This window comes from Macaca fascicularis, chromosome 1, assembly GCF_037993035.2.
Source record: "Macaca fascicularis isolate 582-1 chromosome 1, T2T-MFA8v1.1".
In the NCBI taxonomy this organism is placed as follows: Eukaryota; Metazoa; Chordata; class Mammalia; order Primates; family Cercopithecidae; genus Macaca; species Macaca fascicularis.
Window position 1 is genome coordinate 148,818,514 of NC_088375.1, and position 18,731 is coordinate 148,837,244.

The following is an 18,731-nucleotide window of genomic DNA, read 5'->3' on the forward strand; positions in this document are numbered from 1 at the left end:
TTTTCAAATTTTGCCTCATTACAGTGGAGGTGGGGAAGAGTAGGAGGAAAGCAGTTTAGGATTAGCAGGAGGGATTTTGAGACTTTGGCTTTGGGTGCATAAAGTTTAAGACACCAAATAGAAATGCAAAGAGCTATCATTAGGTAGGGTAATCAGAAGGTCAGTGATGGAGTGAGAACAGGTGATATAATTTAGGAATCATTAGAATACAGATCTCTCAAAACCATACCATTAAATGGAAATTAATCAGTCTGCTCCTGAAAGACATTTGGGTAAACAATGAAATTAAAGCAGAAATCAAGAAATTCTTTGAAACTAATGAAAACCGTGATACAATATACAAAAATCTCTGGGATACAGCTAAAGCAGTGTTAAGAGGAAAGTTTATAGCACTAAATACCTACATTAAAAAGTTAGAAAATATCTGATTAACAGCACAACATCGCACCTAGAGGAACTAGAAAAACAGGAGCAAAACAACCCAAAAGCTGAAATAACCAAAATCAGAGCTGAACTGAACAAAATGGAGATGAGAATAAAGCATACAAAAGATCAACAAAACCAAAACTTCATTTATTGAAAAACATACAAAAGATCAACAAAACCAAAACTTCATTTAGTGAAAGAATAAATAAGATTTACAGACCACTAGCTAGACTAATAAAGAAAAACAGGGAGATGATCCAAATAAACACATTCAGAAATGACAAAGGGGATGTTACCATCAATACCACAGAAATACAAAAAACCTCAGAGACTGTTACGAACACCTCTCTGCACACGAACCAGAAAACCTAGAAGAAATTCGTAAATTCCTGGAAACATACATAAATTCCTGGAAACAGACTGAACCAGGAAGAAACTGAAACCCCGAACAGACCAATAATGAGTTCTGAAATTGAATCAGTAATTTAGAAACCTACCAACCAGAAAAAGCCTAGGATCAGATTGACAGCGTTATTCTACCAGAGATATAAAGAAGAGCTGGTACCAATCCTACTGAAACCATTCCAAAAAATTGAGTAGTAGGAATTCCTCCCTTATTCATTATATGAGGCCAGCATCATTCTGCTGTACAACAAAAAGAGAAGACTTCAGGTCAATATCCCTGTTGAACATAGATGCAAAAATCTGTAACAAAATACTAGCAAACTGAATTTAGCAGCACATCAAAAAGCTAATCCATCACGATCAAGTAGGCTTTATTCCTGGGATGCAAGATTGGTTCAACATATGCAAATTAACAAATGTGATTCATCACATAAATAGAACTAAAAACAAAAAACATGCAATCATCTCAATAGGTGCAGAAAAAGCTTTCAGTAAAATTCAACATGCCTTCATGTTAACCCTCAACAAACTTGACATTGAAAGTACATACCTCAAAATAATAACTGTCATCTATGACAAAGCTACAGCCAATGTTATACCTAATAGGCAAAAGCTGGAAACATTCCCCTTGAGAGATGGAACTCTCACCACTCCTACTTAATATAGTACTGGAACTCTCAGTCAGAGAAATCAGACAAGAGAAAGAAATAAAAGGCATCCAAATAGGAGAAGAGGAAGTCAAACTCTTTGCAGATTATATGATTCTACACCTAGAAAACCCCATAGTCTCTGCTCAAAGGCTTCTAGATCTGATAAACAACTTCAGCAAAGTTTCAGAATACAAAATCAATGTACAAAAATTAATAGCATTTCTATACACCAATAACATCCCAGCTGAGAAACAAATCAAGAATTTAATGCCACTCATAATAGCCACAAAAAGAATAAAATACCTAGGAATATTTGGGAGGCCAAGGCAGGTGGATCACAAGGTTGAGAGATCAAGACCATCCTGGCCAACATGGTGAAACCCCTTCTCTACTAAAAATACAAAAATTAGCTGAGTGTGATGGTGCACATCTGTAGTCCTAGCTACTCAGGAGGCTGAGGCAGGAGAATCGCTTGAACCCAGCGGATGGAGGTTGCAGTGAGCCATGATCGCACCACTGCACTCCAGCCTGGTGACAGAGTGAGACTTTGTCTCAAAAAAAACAAAACAAAACAAAACAAAACCTAGGAGTGCAGTAACCAGGAAGGTGAAAGATCTCTACAATTAGAATTACAAGAAACTGCTGAAAGAAATCAGAGACAACACAACAAATGTAAAAACATTCTATGCTCATGGATAGGAAGAATCAATATTGTTTAAATGGCCATACTTCTCAAAAGCAATTTAAAGACTCAATGCCAGTCCTATCAGATTACCAAGAACATTTTTCACAGCATTAGCAAAAGCCATTCTGAAATTCTTATGGAACCAAAAAAGAGCCCAAATAGCCAAAGCAATCCTAAGCAAAAAGAATAAGGCTGGAGGCATCCTACTACCTGACTTCAAACTATACTACAAGTAACTAAAACAGCATTGTGCTGGTACAAAAACAGTTACACAGACCAATGAAACAGATTAGAGAACCCAGAAATAAAGCCACACAACTACAACTATCTGATCTTTGACAAAGCTGATAATAACAAGCAATGGGGAAAGTTTACCCTATTCAGTAGATGGTGCTGGGATAACTGGCTAGGCGTATGCAGAAGATTGAAACTGGACCCCTACCTTTTACCATATGCAAAAATCAATTTAAGATGGATTAAATACTGAAATGTAAAACCCAAAACTATAAAAACCTTAGAAGAGAACCTAGGGAATAGTATTCTGGACATCAGCCCTTGCAAAGACTTCATGACAAAGATTCCAAAAGCAATTGCATCAAAAACAAAACTTGACAGGTGAACCTAATTAAACTAAAGAGTTTCTGCACAGCAAAAGAAACTGTCAAAAGAGTAAACAGGCAACCTAAGGACAGGAGAAAATATTTGCAAATTATGCATCCAACAAAGGTCTAATATCCAGAATCTGTAAAGAACTTAAATCAATAAGCAAAAAATGAACAACCCCATTAAAAATGGGTAAAGGACTTGAACATACACTTCTCAAAAGAGACATACATGTGGCCATCAAGTATATGAAAAAATGCTCAATGTCACTAATCATTAGGGAAATGCAAATCAAAACCACAATGAGATACCATCTTATACCAGTCAGAATGGCTGTTATTAAAAAGTCAAAAAATAACAGATGCTGGTGAAGTTTCAGAGAAAAGCGAACACTTATACACAGCTAGTGGGAATGTAAATTAGCTCAGCTACTGTGGAAAATAGTCTGGAGATTTCTCAAAGAACTTAAAAAGAACTACCATTCGACCCAGCAATCCCATTACTGCGTATATACCCAAAGGAATATAAACTGTTCTACCATAAAGATGCATGCACATTTATCTTCAGAGCAGCGCTATTCACAATAGCAAAGACGTGGAATCAACCTAGATCTCCATCAACAGTGGACTGGCTTAAAAAAAAATGTGGTATGTATACATCATGGAATCCTATGCAGCCACAGAAAAAGAACAAGATCATGTCCTTAACAGCAACATGGATGCAGCTAGAGGCCATTATCCTAAGCAAATTAATGTGGGAACAGAAAACCAAATACCACATGTTCTCCATAAGTTGGAGCTAAACCTTGAATACACATGGACACAAAGAAGGGAGCAATTAACATCAGGGCCTGCTTGAGAGTGAAGGGTGGGAGGAGGGTGAGGATTGAAAAACTGCTTATCGGGTATTGTGCTGATTACCTAGGTAACAAAATTATCTGTATACCAAATCCATGTAACACATAATTTACCCACATAACAAACCTGCAAATGTGCCCCTTGAACCTAAAATAAAAGTTAGACAGAAAAAAAAAAACCATAATAACTGTGGTTACTGTGGCATGCATCTGTACTTCCAGTAACTCGAGAGGCTGAGGTGAGTGAATTGCTTGTTCCTAGGAGTTCAAGTCCCGCCTGGGCATCATAGCAAGACAGTGTCTCTAAATACATAAATAAAAGTGATATACAAAAATAGGTTCCATTCTTTTTCACCAGCAACGAGCAGTTAGATATTTTAAAATGCAATTTCCAACACAATTGTGGGATGGTTGTGGGGGAGGTGGAAGAGAGAACTTGACCTATCTAATATAACTTATTATTGAAGCTAGAGTAATTAAATTAGTGTCATACTCATTCACAAATAAACAAACAGACCAATGGAAACTGAAGATAACATAGAATCAGATATATTTTGAAACTTGATTTTTGACAAATTGATTATGCACTGCAGATCTATAAGGAAATGAACTATTTAATAAATGTTACTAGTACAATTGGTTATCCAAATGGAAAAAAAAAATACTCTCCCTCACACAAATGCGCATGTGCACGAACACACACAAACACATATCCTGCAAAATTAAATTCCAATTTGATTAAAGGCTTAACTGTTAAAATCAAAATCTTAAAACTCTTGGGAGAACATTTAAGATAATATTTTATGACCTTATAAGGAAAGGGCAAGCAGTAAAGAGTTCTTAAGACAAAACACTAAAAGAAACAAAGAAAATATTAATAACTTTGACTGCATTAAAATTGCAAACTTCTGTTAGCCCAAAGTCATAATAAACAAGGTGAGAAAATAAGATACAGGCTGGGAGAAGAGATTTGTGATATATAGAATGAAAAAATACAAGTATGTATAAACACATATACATGTAACTCAATAAGGACAGCCTTAATGGGCACAAGATAGGAACCAGAAATTCACATATAGATATAGATGTCCGATAACTTTACGAGTAGCTATTCATTTTTCCATAATAACCAATAACATAAATTGAAATGGTAATATCATTCTGCACCCATTTTAAGTCTCATACAATCAAGCATTACAGGAAAGATGGAGTAAGTGGAACTTTTAAACATTGCCTTTGAGGATGTAAATTGGCAAAATCACTTTGGAGAACAGTTTGGCAAATATCTGGTATGCTTGAAGATGCATATATCCTAAAACCCAGCAGTTCAATTCCAGGGTACGTACCCTATAAAAACTCTTGACATGAGCACATAGAGACATGTACAGGGTGTTTATTCCAGCATTGTCTGTAATAGCAAAAGAAAACCACCAAAACTTTAGCCAATGGGGAAAAATACTTAAGTTGTGGTTTGATAATAACATGGAATCCTGTAGCAGTTTTTTTTTTAAGTAAATGAATTAAAGACACAGTAATTTCAAAACAAAAATGTGTTAAAAAGAAGTTTCAGGAGAACACATAAAGTATGATACTGCTTTTTTTAAATTTTTAAAGATGTAAAATAACTACATATTGTTTGGGGATACAAATGGAGTAAAATTATTAAGAAATGTATGGGAACAATAAAATTCAAGACAATGGCTGCACCTGAGTAGGGAAAAAGGGTGATGAGTTTGGAAATTATGTGTTTAATGTGGGGCTTCAATTATATGTGTGTGTGTATATGTAGATATATATATGTAGATATATATATATATACACACACACATATACATACACATATATTGGTTCTATCTCTTAAAGTAGGTGGTAGGTAAATGGGCTTTCATTGTACCCTTTAGCATCTTTATGTGTACTTAAATATTGTGTAAGACACTTCTAATAAACAGCAGAGGTTAATAACTACTAACATATTTTGAGCTCTTCATTATAAGTCTAGTTTTTCTAAACTTTCTAAACTTTACATGCATTCTCTCATTTGCTCTTAGTCTTTGAAGAGATTCTTTTATACCTCTTTAACAGGAATCTGAGGCCTTTAGAAATTAAATAATCTACCTATGGCCATATAGGTGTTAGGTGCCAGAGCCAGAATATGAAATGGGAGCAGTCTGACTTTTAAAAGCTCATACCTTTAATCTCTGTGAAGATTAATCAGCCTCTTTTTGAAAGGCCTCATTAACTTCAAAGAATTCTTCATGCTAGTGCAACTACCATTTCTACCTCTGGATGCAGCTATAACTACAGCAATAGAGCACAACAGCTTTGGCCTTTAAATTCAGTGATTTTCTGAAGCTAGAAGAGCATTTGCTCAGGAGCACAGGGTATGAGTCATTTCCTTAGGTATCTGTTTATTCGTTCAACAAATATTTATCTAGAGCCTACATAGCACAGTGGTAAACCACAAGTTATTTCTTGTCTACATCATTTTTGCAGTTTGCCAAGCTTTTGGGACACAAATTTGAGATTTCCATTTTCATTTCCAGCGAAGGCAGGGAATGTTGTGATTAATTATTAGCCATTTTAGAACTTGCGACCTGGCTTACTGTGGAACTCACTTAAGCCTAACCATTGTTTACCTGAAAATTCACATGGTACCCCACCTTCACTAAAAAAAAAAAAAAAAAAAAAAGGTATCTTGAAAAATTTTAATCTACTTCTAGCTAAACAAAGGACAAATGGAAATGAAAATATTATTTTTAAGTTTTATGTGATTACCTCCTTTTTCTCTCTGTATTTCCTTTTTTTTCCCCCACAGATCGAAGAATATCTCTTTAACTCTTTCTACTCCAGTGAGATTTTGAGATGTTCCTTGACCACGTATTAGATGCCTTGAAATTTTCCTTGACCATGTACTACATGTATTTTATACTCTGTACTTCCTTTTGTATGTGTGTGGAGACTTCATTGGATAGGCAGGAGTTCTGTACTTTCCACAAGATGCTGAGCTCCCAGTAGCTGATAGCAATGCTGAAATTGATGCATTGGGGTTTATACTTGTTTATTTTTGTTAAACATTTTTTACAACCTGTGACGTAGAAGGCATGGGTTAACTTTAATTACATTCTCTGTAATTAAAATGGGTATACTGAATCTAAGTAAGGTTTCACCTAGAATAATGAACAGTGTAATTACGACTGTCTTGGCCAGTTTGTGCATGTGAACTTTATAGCTAATAACAGCTGTGCCTCTAAGTCATTGTGACCTCTTTTTAAATGATGCAAACCTAATAATGTGAAAAGTAGCCCTCATTTTTACTTCTTGTCCAATCCAATCCAGTGATTATCTGATAGAAGTATTCAAATACTCCATCTCATCTTTTCTTTAATCATTTATTTCCTTTTTTATATTGAATATTTTAGGGACCTGAAGGAATTGTGGGAATTCCAGGGCAAAGAGGTCGTCTAGGAAAAAAGGTAATTTTTTACATTTTCTTATGCAGGTTTTCTTTCTTCTGATGTATCCAGAGCTCCATAGACTGCTGTAATGTTTTTATTTGGACTAGATAGTAAAGTGGTAAATAATTATACATGTTGCTTTAAAAGATACATTTATATAAATTAATATTTAATTTCAGTTAGGAGTACTTATTATCTTGATTATTTGAAGGCAAATTTTCCATTTTGTAGTTTGTAGAAAATCTTGGCTTTTCTTTCTTTCTCTTGTTTTCCAGAAATTCTTTTAGTAGACCATGGGCAAGAAGAAAGATAAAAGGAAAATACTATACCATTTGTGCTATTCAATAATAATTTTAGTAAAGTATTTGAGGGAAAAGAATGTAACTATAATTATTTGTTGTTAATGTGTTTTTCTAAGTTGATTTTATTTTTTCCAAATATTAAGAACTTCAAATCAAGAATATTTTTATTTGCTTACTTTATTTTTTACTAATAATTGGTTGTATTTATAAAATTTTAATGCATTATAATGAAAATTTGTATTTATATAAATATAGACTCAATAGTCTATTCAAATATTGATGAAACATAAAAATGGTTTTCCCGTTGGACTATGACAGTTTTGAATTATTTATTGTAATTAACTTCAAGTCACACATATTTTGATTTTCAGAATCCAATTCTAGCATTTCTGCTGATATATACCTAGTCAGTCTTTCTCAGAATTTTTAGACAGTAGATAGGGATAATAAATAATGAAGAGAAACTAATGAGGTAATGTTTAATTGCCATTCTTATCTATTAAAAATAATTTCAATATTGAAGTTTTTTTCATCATATAGAGTGTTATGTCTAAAATCAACATTAATAGTGAGAGAGTGCAAGTCTTTGTATAACAACAACCTGCACCACTGGAAAAATAAAATAAAGCCTCTTAACTGTTATAAATCCCAAAAATTTCCTATCCAACTGCGTTCACAGTAGTTTTTCTTTGTGTCTTCTTGCTTATTAGTAATAGAACAGGTTGGTTCTCACTTAAGAAATGAAAAATAACACAGTGTTGTTTAAGAGCAGCTGTATTTTGGTGCTAAAGAAAGGTCAGTTTGTCGGCGGGGTGTGGTGGCTCACACCTGTAATCCCAGCACTTTGGGAAGCCAAGGTGGAAGGATCACTTGAGGTCAGGAGATCGAAACCAGCCTGGCCAACATGGTGAAACCCTGTCTCTACTAAAAATACAGAAAAATTAGCCAGGCGTGGTGGCGGGCGCCTGTAATCCCAGCTACTTGGGAGGCTGAGGCAGGAGAGTTGCTTGAACTTGGGGGGCAGAGGTTGCAGTGAGCCGAGATCACACCACTGCACTCCAGCCTAGGTGATAGAGTGAGACTGAGTCTCAAAAAAAAACAACAACAAAAAAGAAAGGTCAGTTTGTCTAATAGAAAGCAGAAGACAGTTAGTTTTCAGAAAGATGTAAAATGATGTAAAAATGTTACAGATTTTTCAAGGTGCACTCCAGGCCAATGAGTGATGATCCTGAATGTACAGAACTGCACACTGGAGCTCTTTTTGTATTGAACAGACCTTTTTGCATTGAAATTCTCTATAGAAACAGACTTTTCAAAGACCTTATTATTTCTTATAGTAACAATACATACATGCATATTTACATACATATATAGCAAAATTCAAAAGTTAAAAAAAAATGGTTATTTGGAATTCAGCATGAGCACCAGATACCCCCTGCTTGTTTGTTCAAAAATTTTTTTTATCTTTTTCCAAAATTACTTTTATTTTTTAAAATAACTTATGTGGTGATGGCATGTTATTATTGTTAGTGGTGGTCTGTAATACTGTTAACTAAATATTCCTCAGGAGCTATTCAGGAATATGATATAGTTAATTAATCTAAGTATAAATTTTTTTCTTATGTTTCTCTCTTAATAATGTCTTCCACAGGGTGATAAAGGACAAATAGGACCCACAGGAGAAGTTGGAAGCAGAGGTTCTCCTGGAAAAATTGGGAAAAGTGGTCCTAAGGGTGCCAGAGGAACTAGAGGTGCTGTGGTCAGTATTTGATTTGCTTCCAGAAGTGAGTCACTGTGGATGGGAAAGAAATGTATCCATGCCCTTAAAGTTTCATCCCTTGATTAGCTTTACAGAGAAGGCAATAGTCCCATTGAAAATAATCTACCTCCATGGGATGTGGAGAATTGTAAGCATTCCACAGTACTTAAATGGCTTAGTGGTTTCTGGACATGAAAAAGGAAAGAGAAAAAAAAATGAAAATGGAAATAAAATATGAAATGAGGTTTTAAAAAATAAGATTATAACTCCTAACCAAAGTAGGAAATTTTATATGGCCAGCACTTAAAATTGGGATTTAGTATCTGTATAAAACTATGCTGTCATGGTTGACAAATTGCTTTGAAAATCAGGTTTACTTGAAATGGATTTTCTTTCTCTGGTTGGAAACAAATCTGCTTTATCTGGATATTATTTTTCTAACCAATTGTGATAAATCTATCATCTAATTTTATCTTCAATCTTTCTCAGGAACTTTGCATGATGTTAGGAACAAGTATAGCATGATACTTATGAACTCATATATTAGCTGAATTATATTGCAAATATATTTAGACCTGTTCTGAAAGTCACAGCATGAAAGAGATGCAAAATATTTAAAAGATTATCTAATTGAGTCTTCTGTTTCATAAGCTTTTTTACAAAATGCGTGTGTATTTCCATTTAGTGTAGTCTCCATTTAAATGTCACAAGTACTAGACTTCACTAAGGCTTTTTAGAGATCATTGCATAATCCATTTGTTGTCTGAGGAAAGTTTGCCTCAGGCTCATTTTCGGTATTCCATTCCTTACTGTGATCTAGGCCTTTCTTACTTTCTTTTATTTAAATTACTAGCATTTCTCTCTCTTTGACCTGTGTACAAAAACATTTTATAATGTTATTAATTTTTAAATTTGACATGTTCCCAACTTACCTTTCCAAGAGGTTTCACCAAATTTACACTCCCACCATCAACATTTCATATCACTTCTTTTGATGTTTGCCAATCTGATAAGTGAGAATGTGTATTGCATTTTTTCTTTCTATTTACACTTTCCCAGTTGCACTTTTTTCTTTATGGAAGTTGCCTGTTCATGTATACTGCACATTGAATTGTTGCCTTTTTCTTATTGATTTGCAATCACTCCTTATATACTTAAAAAATTAATACATTTTTGTTAAATATGTTACAAAATATATTACAAATGTTTTCCTTTCTGTAATTTATCTTTTAATTTTGTATATCCTTTGCTGTATAGATCATTTTAATTTTTATATGGTCAAACTTGTCGGTCTTTTCCCTTGTAGTTTCTGTGTTTTATTTTACTAGAAATGCCTTCCCTACCTAAAGGATCTAAGAATATTCTTCCATATTCTTCTAATACTTTTATAACTTTATTTTTACCCTTAACTCTTTAAGACATATGGAGGTTTTTATGGATTTTTGTGGGGTTTTTTTCATGTAAGGTGTATAAGACTAATTTTATTTTTTCCAAACTTACAGACAGTTGTTTCACTTCCATTTATTGAGTGGTCAGCCTGTTTTCTGCTTTTTTGAAATGCTACTCTTACCACAAACTGAATTCTCAAATATTCATTGGTCTGTTCTTATTCTACTTTATTCTCTGAATCTAGTAGTCTATTTCTGGGTCAATACCACGCCATTTTACTTACTGTACTATTGTGATACTTTCTGTTAGGGCAAATACTTCATAATTCATTTTACAAGAATGTTTGGTTCTTGCTGTGATCTCTGTCTTTTTTCTGTTTTGTTTTGTTTTGATCTCCTCTTTCATGTGAACTTTCAATTTCTTCAATGCTGAATCCTTCTATAAACACCTTATGTCTTTTTATTTACTCATATCTGCTTACATATTCATCAATAAAATATTTCCCTTATCTCTGTTCTTTAATCTTTCTTGTTAAGTTTATTCTTAGTATTTTTGTTTTTTGTTTTGTTTTTGTTTTGCTTTGCTTTTGAGTTTTATTCTCAGTGTTAATATAATCCTTTTTCTGTTACATCAACTTAGTGGTGCTGTTGGTGCCATTATATTTTGATCTTATATCCACTTTAGCGAATGTAGATGATTCTCGTAGGGATTCTTTAGGTAAATAACATTGCCTCCCCTTATTTGCTTGTCTGAATTGCTACATTGATTAGAACTTCTACTATAGCAGTGAATAGAAGTCATGATGAAGAAAACCTTGTCTTTTGGGCCTGTCTTTAGTGAAAATGCTTCTAATGCTTATAATGTCAAGTATTGTTTACAGTTGTTTTTTAGATATACCATTTATTTGTTTAAGGAAATTTCTTTTCGTTCTTAAATGAGAGTTTTGACCGAGAGTAGATGTTGAATTTTATCAAATCCTTTTACAGTATTTGTTTAGATAATCCCATGCTTTCTCTCCTTTATTTGTAAATATAATAAAATTCATTAGTAGATTTCCAAAAGTTGAATCACCCATGAGTTCCTAGGATAAATCTGAAGTATAATTATATTATTATTTTAATGCAAATGGATTTCATTTTTTAACATTTTATTTAAGAGTTTTATTTTAGCTTATTGAATTTAGTTTACCTTAAAAGTTTTACATTTGTATTTGTAAGCAAAGTAGGCCTATTTATTCATTCCATCGTTCTTCATTCCATCTTTTTTTTAATGTTTACTATCACTAATTGGATTTAGGTATAAGTGTTAAACAAGTCATATAAAATGGGTTGGTAAATTTTTCGTATTTTTCTGTGCTCTGTAACAGTATGGGACATAGATATTGTGTCTGTTCTTCAAAGGTTTTATGAAACTTGCTATTAAAACAATCTGAGCCAATTGTTATTTTATTAGCAGTAGATCTTTGGCTTTCTTTTCAAATTTTGTATCTTCTGGAATAAATTTTTGAAATTTTTCTTAAAAATTATTTATTTCATCTAGATTTTCATCTTTAGTAAGTGAAACTTGAAATTACTGTTTTCTTATAATTAAATGTTTTTCCTGTGGTTATGTCCTTCTTGTTTCTAATGTTGTTTTATCGTGTCTGCTCTTTACTGTGACCAGATTTGCCAAATGTTTTGCTATTTTTTTTCTTTTTTTTTTCTTTTTTTTTTTTTTGAGACGGAGTCTCACGCTGTTGCCCAGGCTGGAGTGCAGTGGCGCGATCTCGGCTCACTGCAAGCTCCGCCTCCCGGGTTCCCGCCATTCTCCTGCCTCAGCCTCCTGAGTAGCTGGGACTACAGGCGCCCGCCACCGCGCCCGGCTAATTTTTGTATTTTTAGTAGAGACGGTGTTTCACTGTGGTCTCGATCTCCTGACCTTGTGATCCGCCCGCCTCGGCCTCCCAAAGTGCTGGGATTACAGGCTTGAGCCACCGCGCCCGGCCATGTTTTGCTATTTTATTAGTCAGTTCAAAGTGTCTACTTGGTTTTTCACTCAACTTTTTAAAATGGTTTTCTGATTCGCTAATTTATGCTTTAATATTAATCTCTTCTTGAATTAAATGTCTGGCCCATTTATGTAATTTATTTAATAAATACATTATGAAGCTACCTGTTTCCTTTTGAGTGCCACTTTGGCCATATTCCCATATTTTTATGTTTGTGTTTTTACCATCATTTACTTATGAATAGCTTGCAATTTCAGATTTTATTTTCTTCTAAATAAGAGTTATCTTAAAGGATCTTTCTTTTTAAGTAGATTTTTAATTTTTATTGCTCATTTTTAATTACATTGCATTATAGCCAGAGAATGTGACCTATATGATTTCTGCTTTGAGGAAATTTACTAAAATCTTCTTTGAGGCCTAATATACTCAAGTTTTGTCAAAAGATTATGCATTCCTTTTTCTCTCTTCTTTTCTTTCTTTCTTTTTGTTTTTTGGGGCTAATAAACAGTCCTAAGTATTTCTGTTAAATCAAGTTGTTAGCTAAGCTACTTAAATCCTTATAGCTTTCTTACTGCTTTTCTTCCTTGCTATTTGAGTCAATGATTTCTCAAAACAGAGTTTGAGGTCTGCTTATCATGTTTTCTACCCGCTTATTTTTGGAAGGTTACATATTTTGCATACATATTTTAGGTACATAAAGGTTCATTTTTTCTTTTATGAATTGCACATTTTATTTCTTATTATATTGGCTTTAGAGTCACTTGGAGTCAGCAGCAGTCTTTAGCATTGCCTGCTTTTTGCGCAACAGTTTCCACACTCATTCACTTATCTTCTAGGCAAATGCTACCATCAGTTACCCAGCACAAGTAGAATAGGAATACCTGACTCCTTTCCCCAGTTAGTCACCTGAACCTATCTTGCCCCTTCAATGTCTTGATTTCGGCATTTGAAATTTCCTTGAGACTATTTGGACATCTGCAACAATTTTTTTCTTTGCATATTTTCAGTCCTAATTTTCTGTCTCAGATTACAAAATTTTGGTCCACTGATGATGTTTACTTATTTTCCAGTATTGTTATTACAAATAAATACCTTTATTTTCTCTCTCTCTTTTTTGTTGAATGGGACTATTGAAACAAGCATATGTCATTCAGCCATCTTGAGCTAATGAATAGTGAGTAGTTACATTCTATTCTAGATTATTCACCTAGTTAATGGCTGAATTCTTATTAATGTTTTAAAATTAATTTTGTGCAGTTCCTTTTTTAGACTGAAACTTGTTCTTAACTGAATGAGTCTAAATTTACTGATCAATGGTTAATAGTTGCAATGTGAACTTTTTTAGAGCTGGGACTTTAAAGAAATCATCAAATACAGTGAAGCAGTACGATTAAATGGGAAATACTATATATGCAGAATCAAGAGACTTAGTTCTAGTATGATATTTGGCAAGTCACATACCTATTCTGTGCCTTAATTTTCTCATCTTCTATTTGTTTTGAGAGTCAAATAGGAGAGTCAATATGGAATCTTTTTGATAATATGAAATATAGGACTTCTTCTGGTTTTTTGTTTTTGTTTGTTTTTTTTTTTTTTACTTTTTCAGTTGAGCAATCTATTCAGTAGGCTAAGGGCATTTGCTGATTAGTCTTTATAGATGGTTTCACCATCTACAAAAATATTGATAAATAGAGTAACTATTACATGTACGTTGTCAACCATTTCTCTTTTAATAACTTTGACCAGGACTAAAACCATATTCATCAAAGCATCTGAAACTAAAAATGAGTATGGAGTTCTGGATCCTGTAGTGACAATGTCAAAAACTCTCAAGTTGCACTCTCTAATATTCAGTGACCACATCTGGCACAAACTTTGACAGATGTAAACCACATTTCCAATAATTCGTTAGGGACCAGCAGGATTCTGACAACTGAAAGTATTTTTAAATATGATTAAGGATGTTTATATCAGAAGTAAACCAAAAAGACATTTGTTACAGAACTTTTTGTGTTTCAGAAAAAAGAATAGACAAAAGTTGGGGTGTTATTTTTGGCTTTCCTACTTCAAACTAGGTAAATTTCAACCGTGAAAAATCTAAAGGTAACAATTTAAATAATAGGAGTACAAGTCTAATGATTTAGACAATTCTCTACTTTCGCTCTCTCACTAATGTTTACTTTGTTTTTTAGGGACATTTAGGATTGATGGGACCTGATGGAGAACCAGGAATTCCAGGGTATAGGGTAAGTATTTATAACTGAAAAAATATATTCACATGAAAACATTTTTATTAAAGATGATATCCCAAATATGCAAATTACTATGAAATCTCTCTGATAAACCTTTCTAACATATTTAGGCCTCATCCTCCCAGACAGTGAATCCTGTTTTTCATTTCAGAATAATACAATATCTAATACCTAGATAGAGCATGTATAAATGTCTACTTGTCCTTTTGTAGGGCCATCAGGGTCAACCAGGACTCTCTGGATTGCCAGGACCTAAAGGAGAAAAGGTTTGTGTGTATATTGACTTTTTAATCCTGAAGTTAAATGTTGAGTTCATGAATTATTCCTGAAAGACTGCATGGAAAAATTTTCCAGAAATAAAGGAAGCACTTTTAAAGTTGAAAATTTTACTAATTCCGGAAGAAAAAAACAAATATCAAGGAGCTAAAATTTAAATAAATTATTAAAATATCTTCCACGGGTTGTTTCAAGATTGAGCTGAAATAATATATGTGAAAATATTTGTAGAGCTTTGTAAGAGTAAAATTAATTATTTAAAGAAATTGTAAGGCTCTAGATTAAATGATTAATTTTAGTACATTTATATTAGAGTCTTTGGGGCAGGAGTCAGGATCAAGCGATCTTGACTGTTGCCCAGGTTGGATTCAAACCAATCAAGCAATCCTCTCACCCCAGGCTCCCAAGTAGCAGGTACGACAGTTGCATACCACTGCACCTGTCTCACTGATATTAAAGATTAAAATTTTTTGATGATTTAGGAATAACTACAGCAGTAATCTTAATTTATGGTATCATTGAAACCTGACACTTTTAAGAAAAGTTCTGAGCTGCTTCTTATATAATTAAAGGGGATTGATACTTCCAAGAAGAATCCTGTACAAATTACAACTCTGTATAAAATACCATATGCCTAGTTTCTTACGTCAAAGTTTTCCACTTAAAAAAGATAAAATCAAATGCATTTCCTAATATATTTAAAAGTAATAGGTTGTGTATTTTTGAAGTTTATTTTATTTATTGAGTTCTATTTATAAATCATTATTTCATTTTAGGGCTACCCAGGAGAGGATAGCACAGTCCTAGGACCACCTGGGCCTCGAGGTGAACCAGTAGGTCTTTTTCTGAAATAATTCTGGTTATTCAAGATAAAATATAATTATATAATAGATTCACAACACCAATTACGTCTCTTCAAAGAGTTTTCTTTTGTTAGTTTTATCACATGGTTTGATAGGACAGTGATATTTATGGTCACAAAATTTAAATGATATTAAAATCTTTAATATGAAAAATACGAAGGTCATATTTTAGCATAATATATAGGGTTCATATAGTGACTTCCCAAATCTAACTTTCTGCATTGAAGGCATGATAGCAACTTTTATAAAGATTATCAGAAAACATACACTCTAGACATTTTAGGGTACATATTTCTTTAATTATCACATTCAGATTTATTTCTAAATATTAAAAAAATCTTATCTATGTACTTCTTATAACAGTTTACACACTGTTGCCAAGTGATTTCAAAACCCCTCTACTGAGTTATTAGAACCAATAACCTTTAAAGATTACTGATCTGTAGACTTCTTATTAAACATTTTAAGGACTAACTATAACCATGGTTTCTAAAAAGTAGCTAATATAGCTTTGATTATCTGAATAACTGTCTCTGTGTTCATGTTTGACTAAAACAATGTCTAAAGAACATATGTAAATTAAATGAATTAAATGAAAATTATTAGTTCATAGAAACAAATACTATATAATTGGCTATATTTTCCATTTCTCACATAGTATTATATAGAGAAAAGGAATCCTAAGGCACAAGGATCAGAATATGTAGTCACTCCTGATATTTTGACCTGACTCTTTGGAGATGGCTGAAAGTTATACTTTGTTTTAGAAATGGAAAAGAAAGATTCTAATATTTTCTAATTAAATCAAGCCATCTCATATAGAGGCAATAGGTATATAGACATCTAAAAGAATATGTAAGTTTCTTTATCAAATAATATTTTAGTCTCTCTAAACCACTAAGAGAGGGAAATATATGGAAATAATGTAAAAATCTTAAAGCAAATGGAAAAAAATTGGCAAAGGGAGTATAGTAGTGGTTGTTTTTCCCAGATTTAGATGTGCCAGGATCGAAGAATGTCACCTAAAATGTAATAAATATATTAAAAGTCTAGCATAGCAATAGTAGTTTTATCCAGTATACATGGGACAGGCATGAAACTTAAACCACAAAGATTCTAAATAATTAAAGCAGAGTCAGAGATTATAGTATTGACATTATGTCTCTTACCTTTGTCCACATAAGAATAAGTTAAAATTTATCAATTAGTGCTCTATAATAAATCCTACGTTTTTCCAATTAATTTCAATTTAAGTTTTTGTTCAGATGGTAGGTCCTAGTGGGTGCTGATATTTCATTTTATAGTAGATAATTTGATGATTTATTATGTTAAAGATTTTCTATTAGAAATGTTCAGGAAAAGTAAGTCTGAGTTTATTAGATAATTTTTGGCTTAAGTATTAAAATTAATAAGTGTATTTTTTAGGTTAAATTAAAAATTTTGCAGATTAAACAATAGACTTTTATTCTGAGACTGTGTCTCCCTCTGTTGCCCAGGCTGGAGTGCTGGTTCACTGCAGCCTCGAACACCTGGGCTAAGTGATCCTCCTACCTCCCAAGTAGCTGGGACTGCAGGCTCATGCCACCAGGGCCAGCTAATTTTTATTTATTATTTTTTAGGTTTTTTTAGAGACAGAGTCTCACTCTGTTGCCTAGGCTGGTCTCAAACCCTTGAGCTCAAGCGATTCTCCTACCTCAGCCTCCCAAAGTGCTGGGATTACAGGCATGAGCTAACACACCCAGCTAACAGTAGACTTTTTCATGAAGAATGGTAAAGTAGGATTTACTTTATAAATACCTTTTAAAAGATCACTCAAACATAATCTTTTGTAATTAATAGCATTATGTACTGAACTGTCCTGCTTAAATCTTTTTCAGTCATTTTAAAATTTAGTAAAAACGTAAGTTATTCCAGCATCATTTATAACATACTGTACTAATTGAAACGTTTTGTTGTTTTGTTGTTGCTGTTGCTGTTGTTGTTGTTGTTGTTGTTGTTGTTTGAGACAGAGTCTCACTCTGTTGCCCAGGCTGGAGAACAGTGGTGCAAACATGACTCACGGCAACCTCGACCTCCTGGGCTCAAGTGATACCTCTGCTTCAGCCTCCCCAGTAGCTGGGACTATAGTCATATACCACCATGCCTGGCTAATTTTCAAATTATTTGTAGAGACAGGGTCTCACTTTATTGCCCAGGCTGGTCTCAAACTCCTGGGCTCCAGGGATCCTCCTGCCTCAGCCTCCAAAAGTGCTGGGACTATAGCTGTGAGCCACCACACTTGGTGAAAATATTCATATTTTTAATTGGGCTGCATTTTTCAATATTTTGCCTAGTAGATTTATTATGAGATTTTTCTTTATATAATTCAATGGTTGGTGTATTTTTATGTTGTTCTTGGTATCATTGAAATTCAATATTTTGAAATTATTTAATGGAACTAAACAAATCATATATTTGGTTTTTTATTTTTGACAAAAGAATAAACCACATTAATCTTATCACCTGCATTCACATATACTTTGATCCAGCTGTAAAACTGTTTTGTGTGTGGTCTCTGTAGGGTCCAGTGGGGGAACAAGGAGAGAGAGGAGAGCCTGGAGCAGAGGGATATAAGGTAATTGCAAGTTATACCCCTTACTTCTGAATTTAAATAGGGTTCTCTGTGTTTCTATTCCATTTCAAGTGAAAATAAGCATTATTGAGATAATTAGTAATGTCTTATGTTTTTAATCCTAGAAGAAACGTCTTTCTACGTTCTGTTCCTCCTTCCTAGAATCATCTTTGTCTTTTCCCACTTCTGCTTTTTCTCATCATTCAGATCTC

At 33.3% G+C, this 18,731-nt stretch overlaps 1 protein-coding gene across 6 annotated transcripts in view; it reads left to right on the forward strand.

Annotated features, from left to right (window-relative positions):
- The window catches only part of COL24A1 (collagen type XXIV alpha 1 chain), a 400,532-nt gene that overhangs the window by 286,614 nt on the left and 95,187 nt on the right, over nt 1-18,731 (forward strand). For 4 of the 6 annotated variants that reach the window (XM_015433402.4, XM_065519318.2, XM_065519320.2 and 1 more), the window contains 6 exons: nt 7,045-7,098; nt 9,034-9,141; nt 14,710-14,763; nt 14,982-15,035; nt 15,822-15,878; nt 18,469-18,522. In XM_015433402.4, coding sequence (XP_015288888.3) covers nt 7,045-7,098; nt 9,034-9,141; nt 14,710-14,763; nt 14,982-15,035; nt 15,822-15,878; nt 18,469-18,522 — 381 coding nt within the window. Of the gene's footprint in view, nt 1-7,044; nt 7,099-9,033; nt 9,382-14,709; nt 14,764-14,981; nt 15,036-15,821; nt 15,879-18,468; nt 18,523-18,731 lie in introns of those variants that run through there. The other 2 variants (XR_012418180.1, XM_074002632.1) reach the window with 2 other exon arrangements.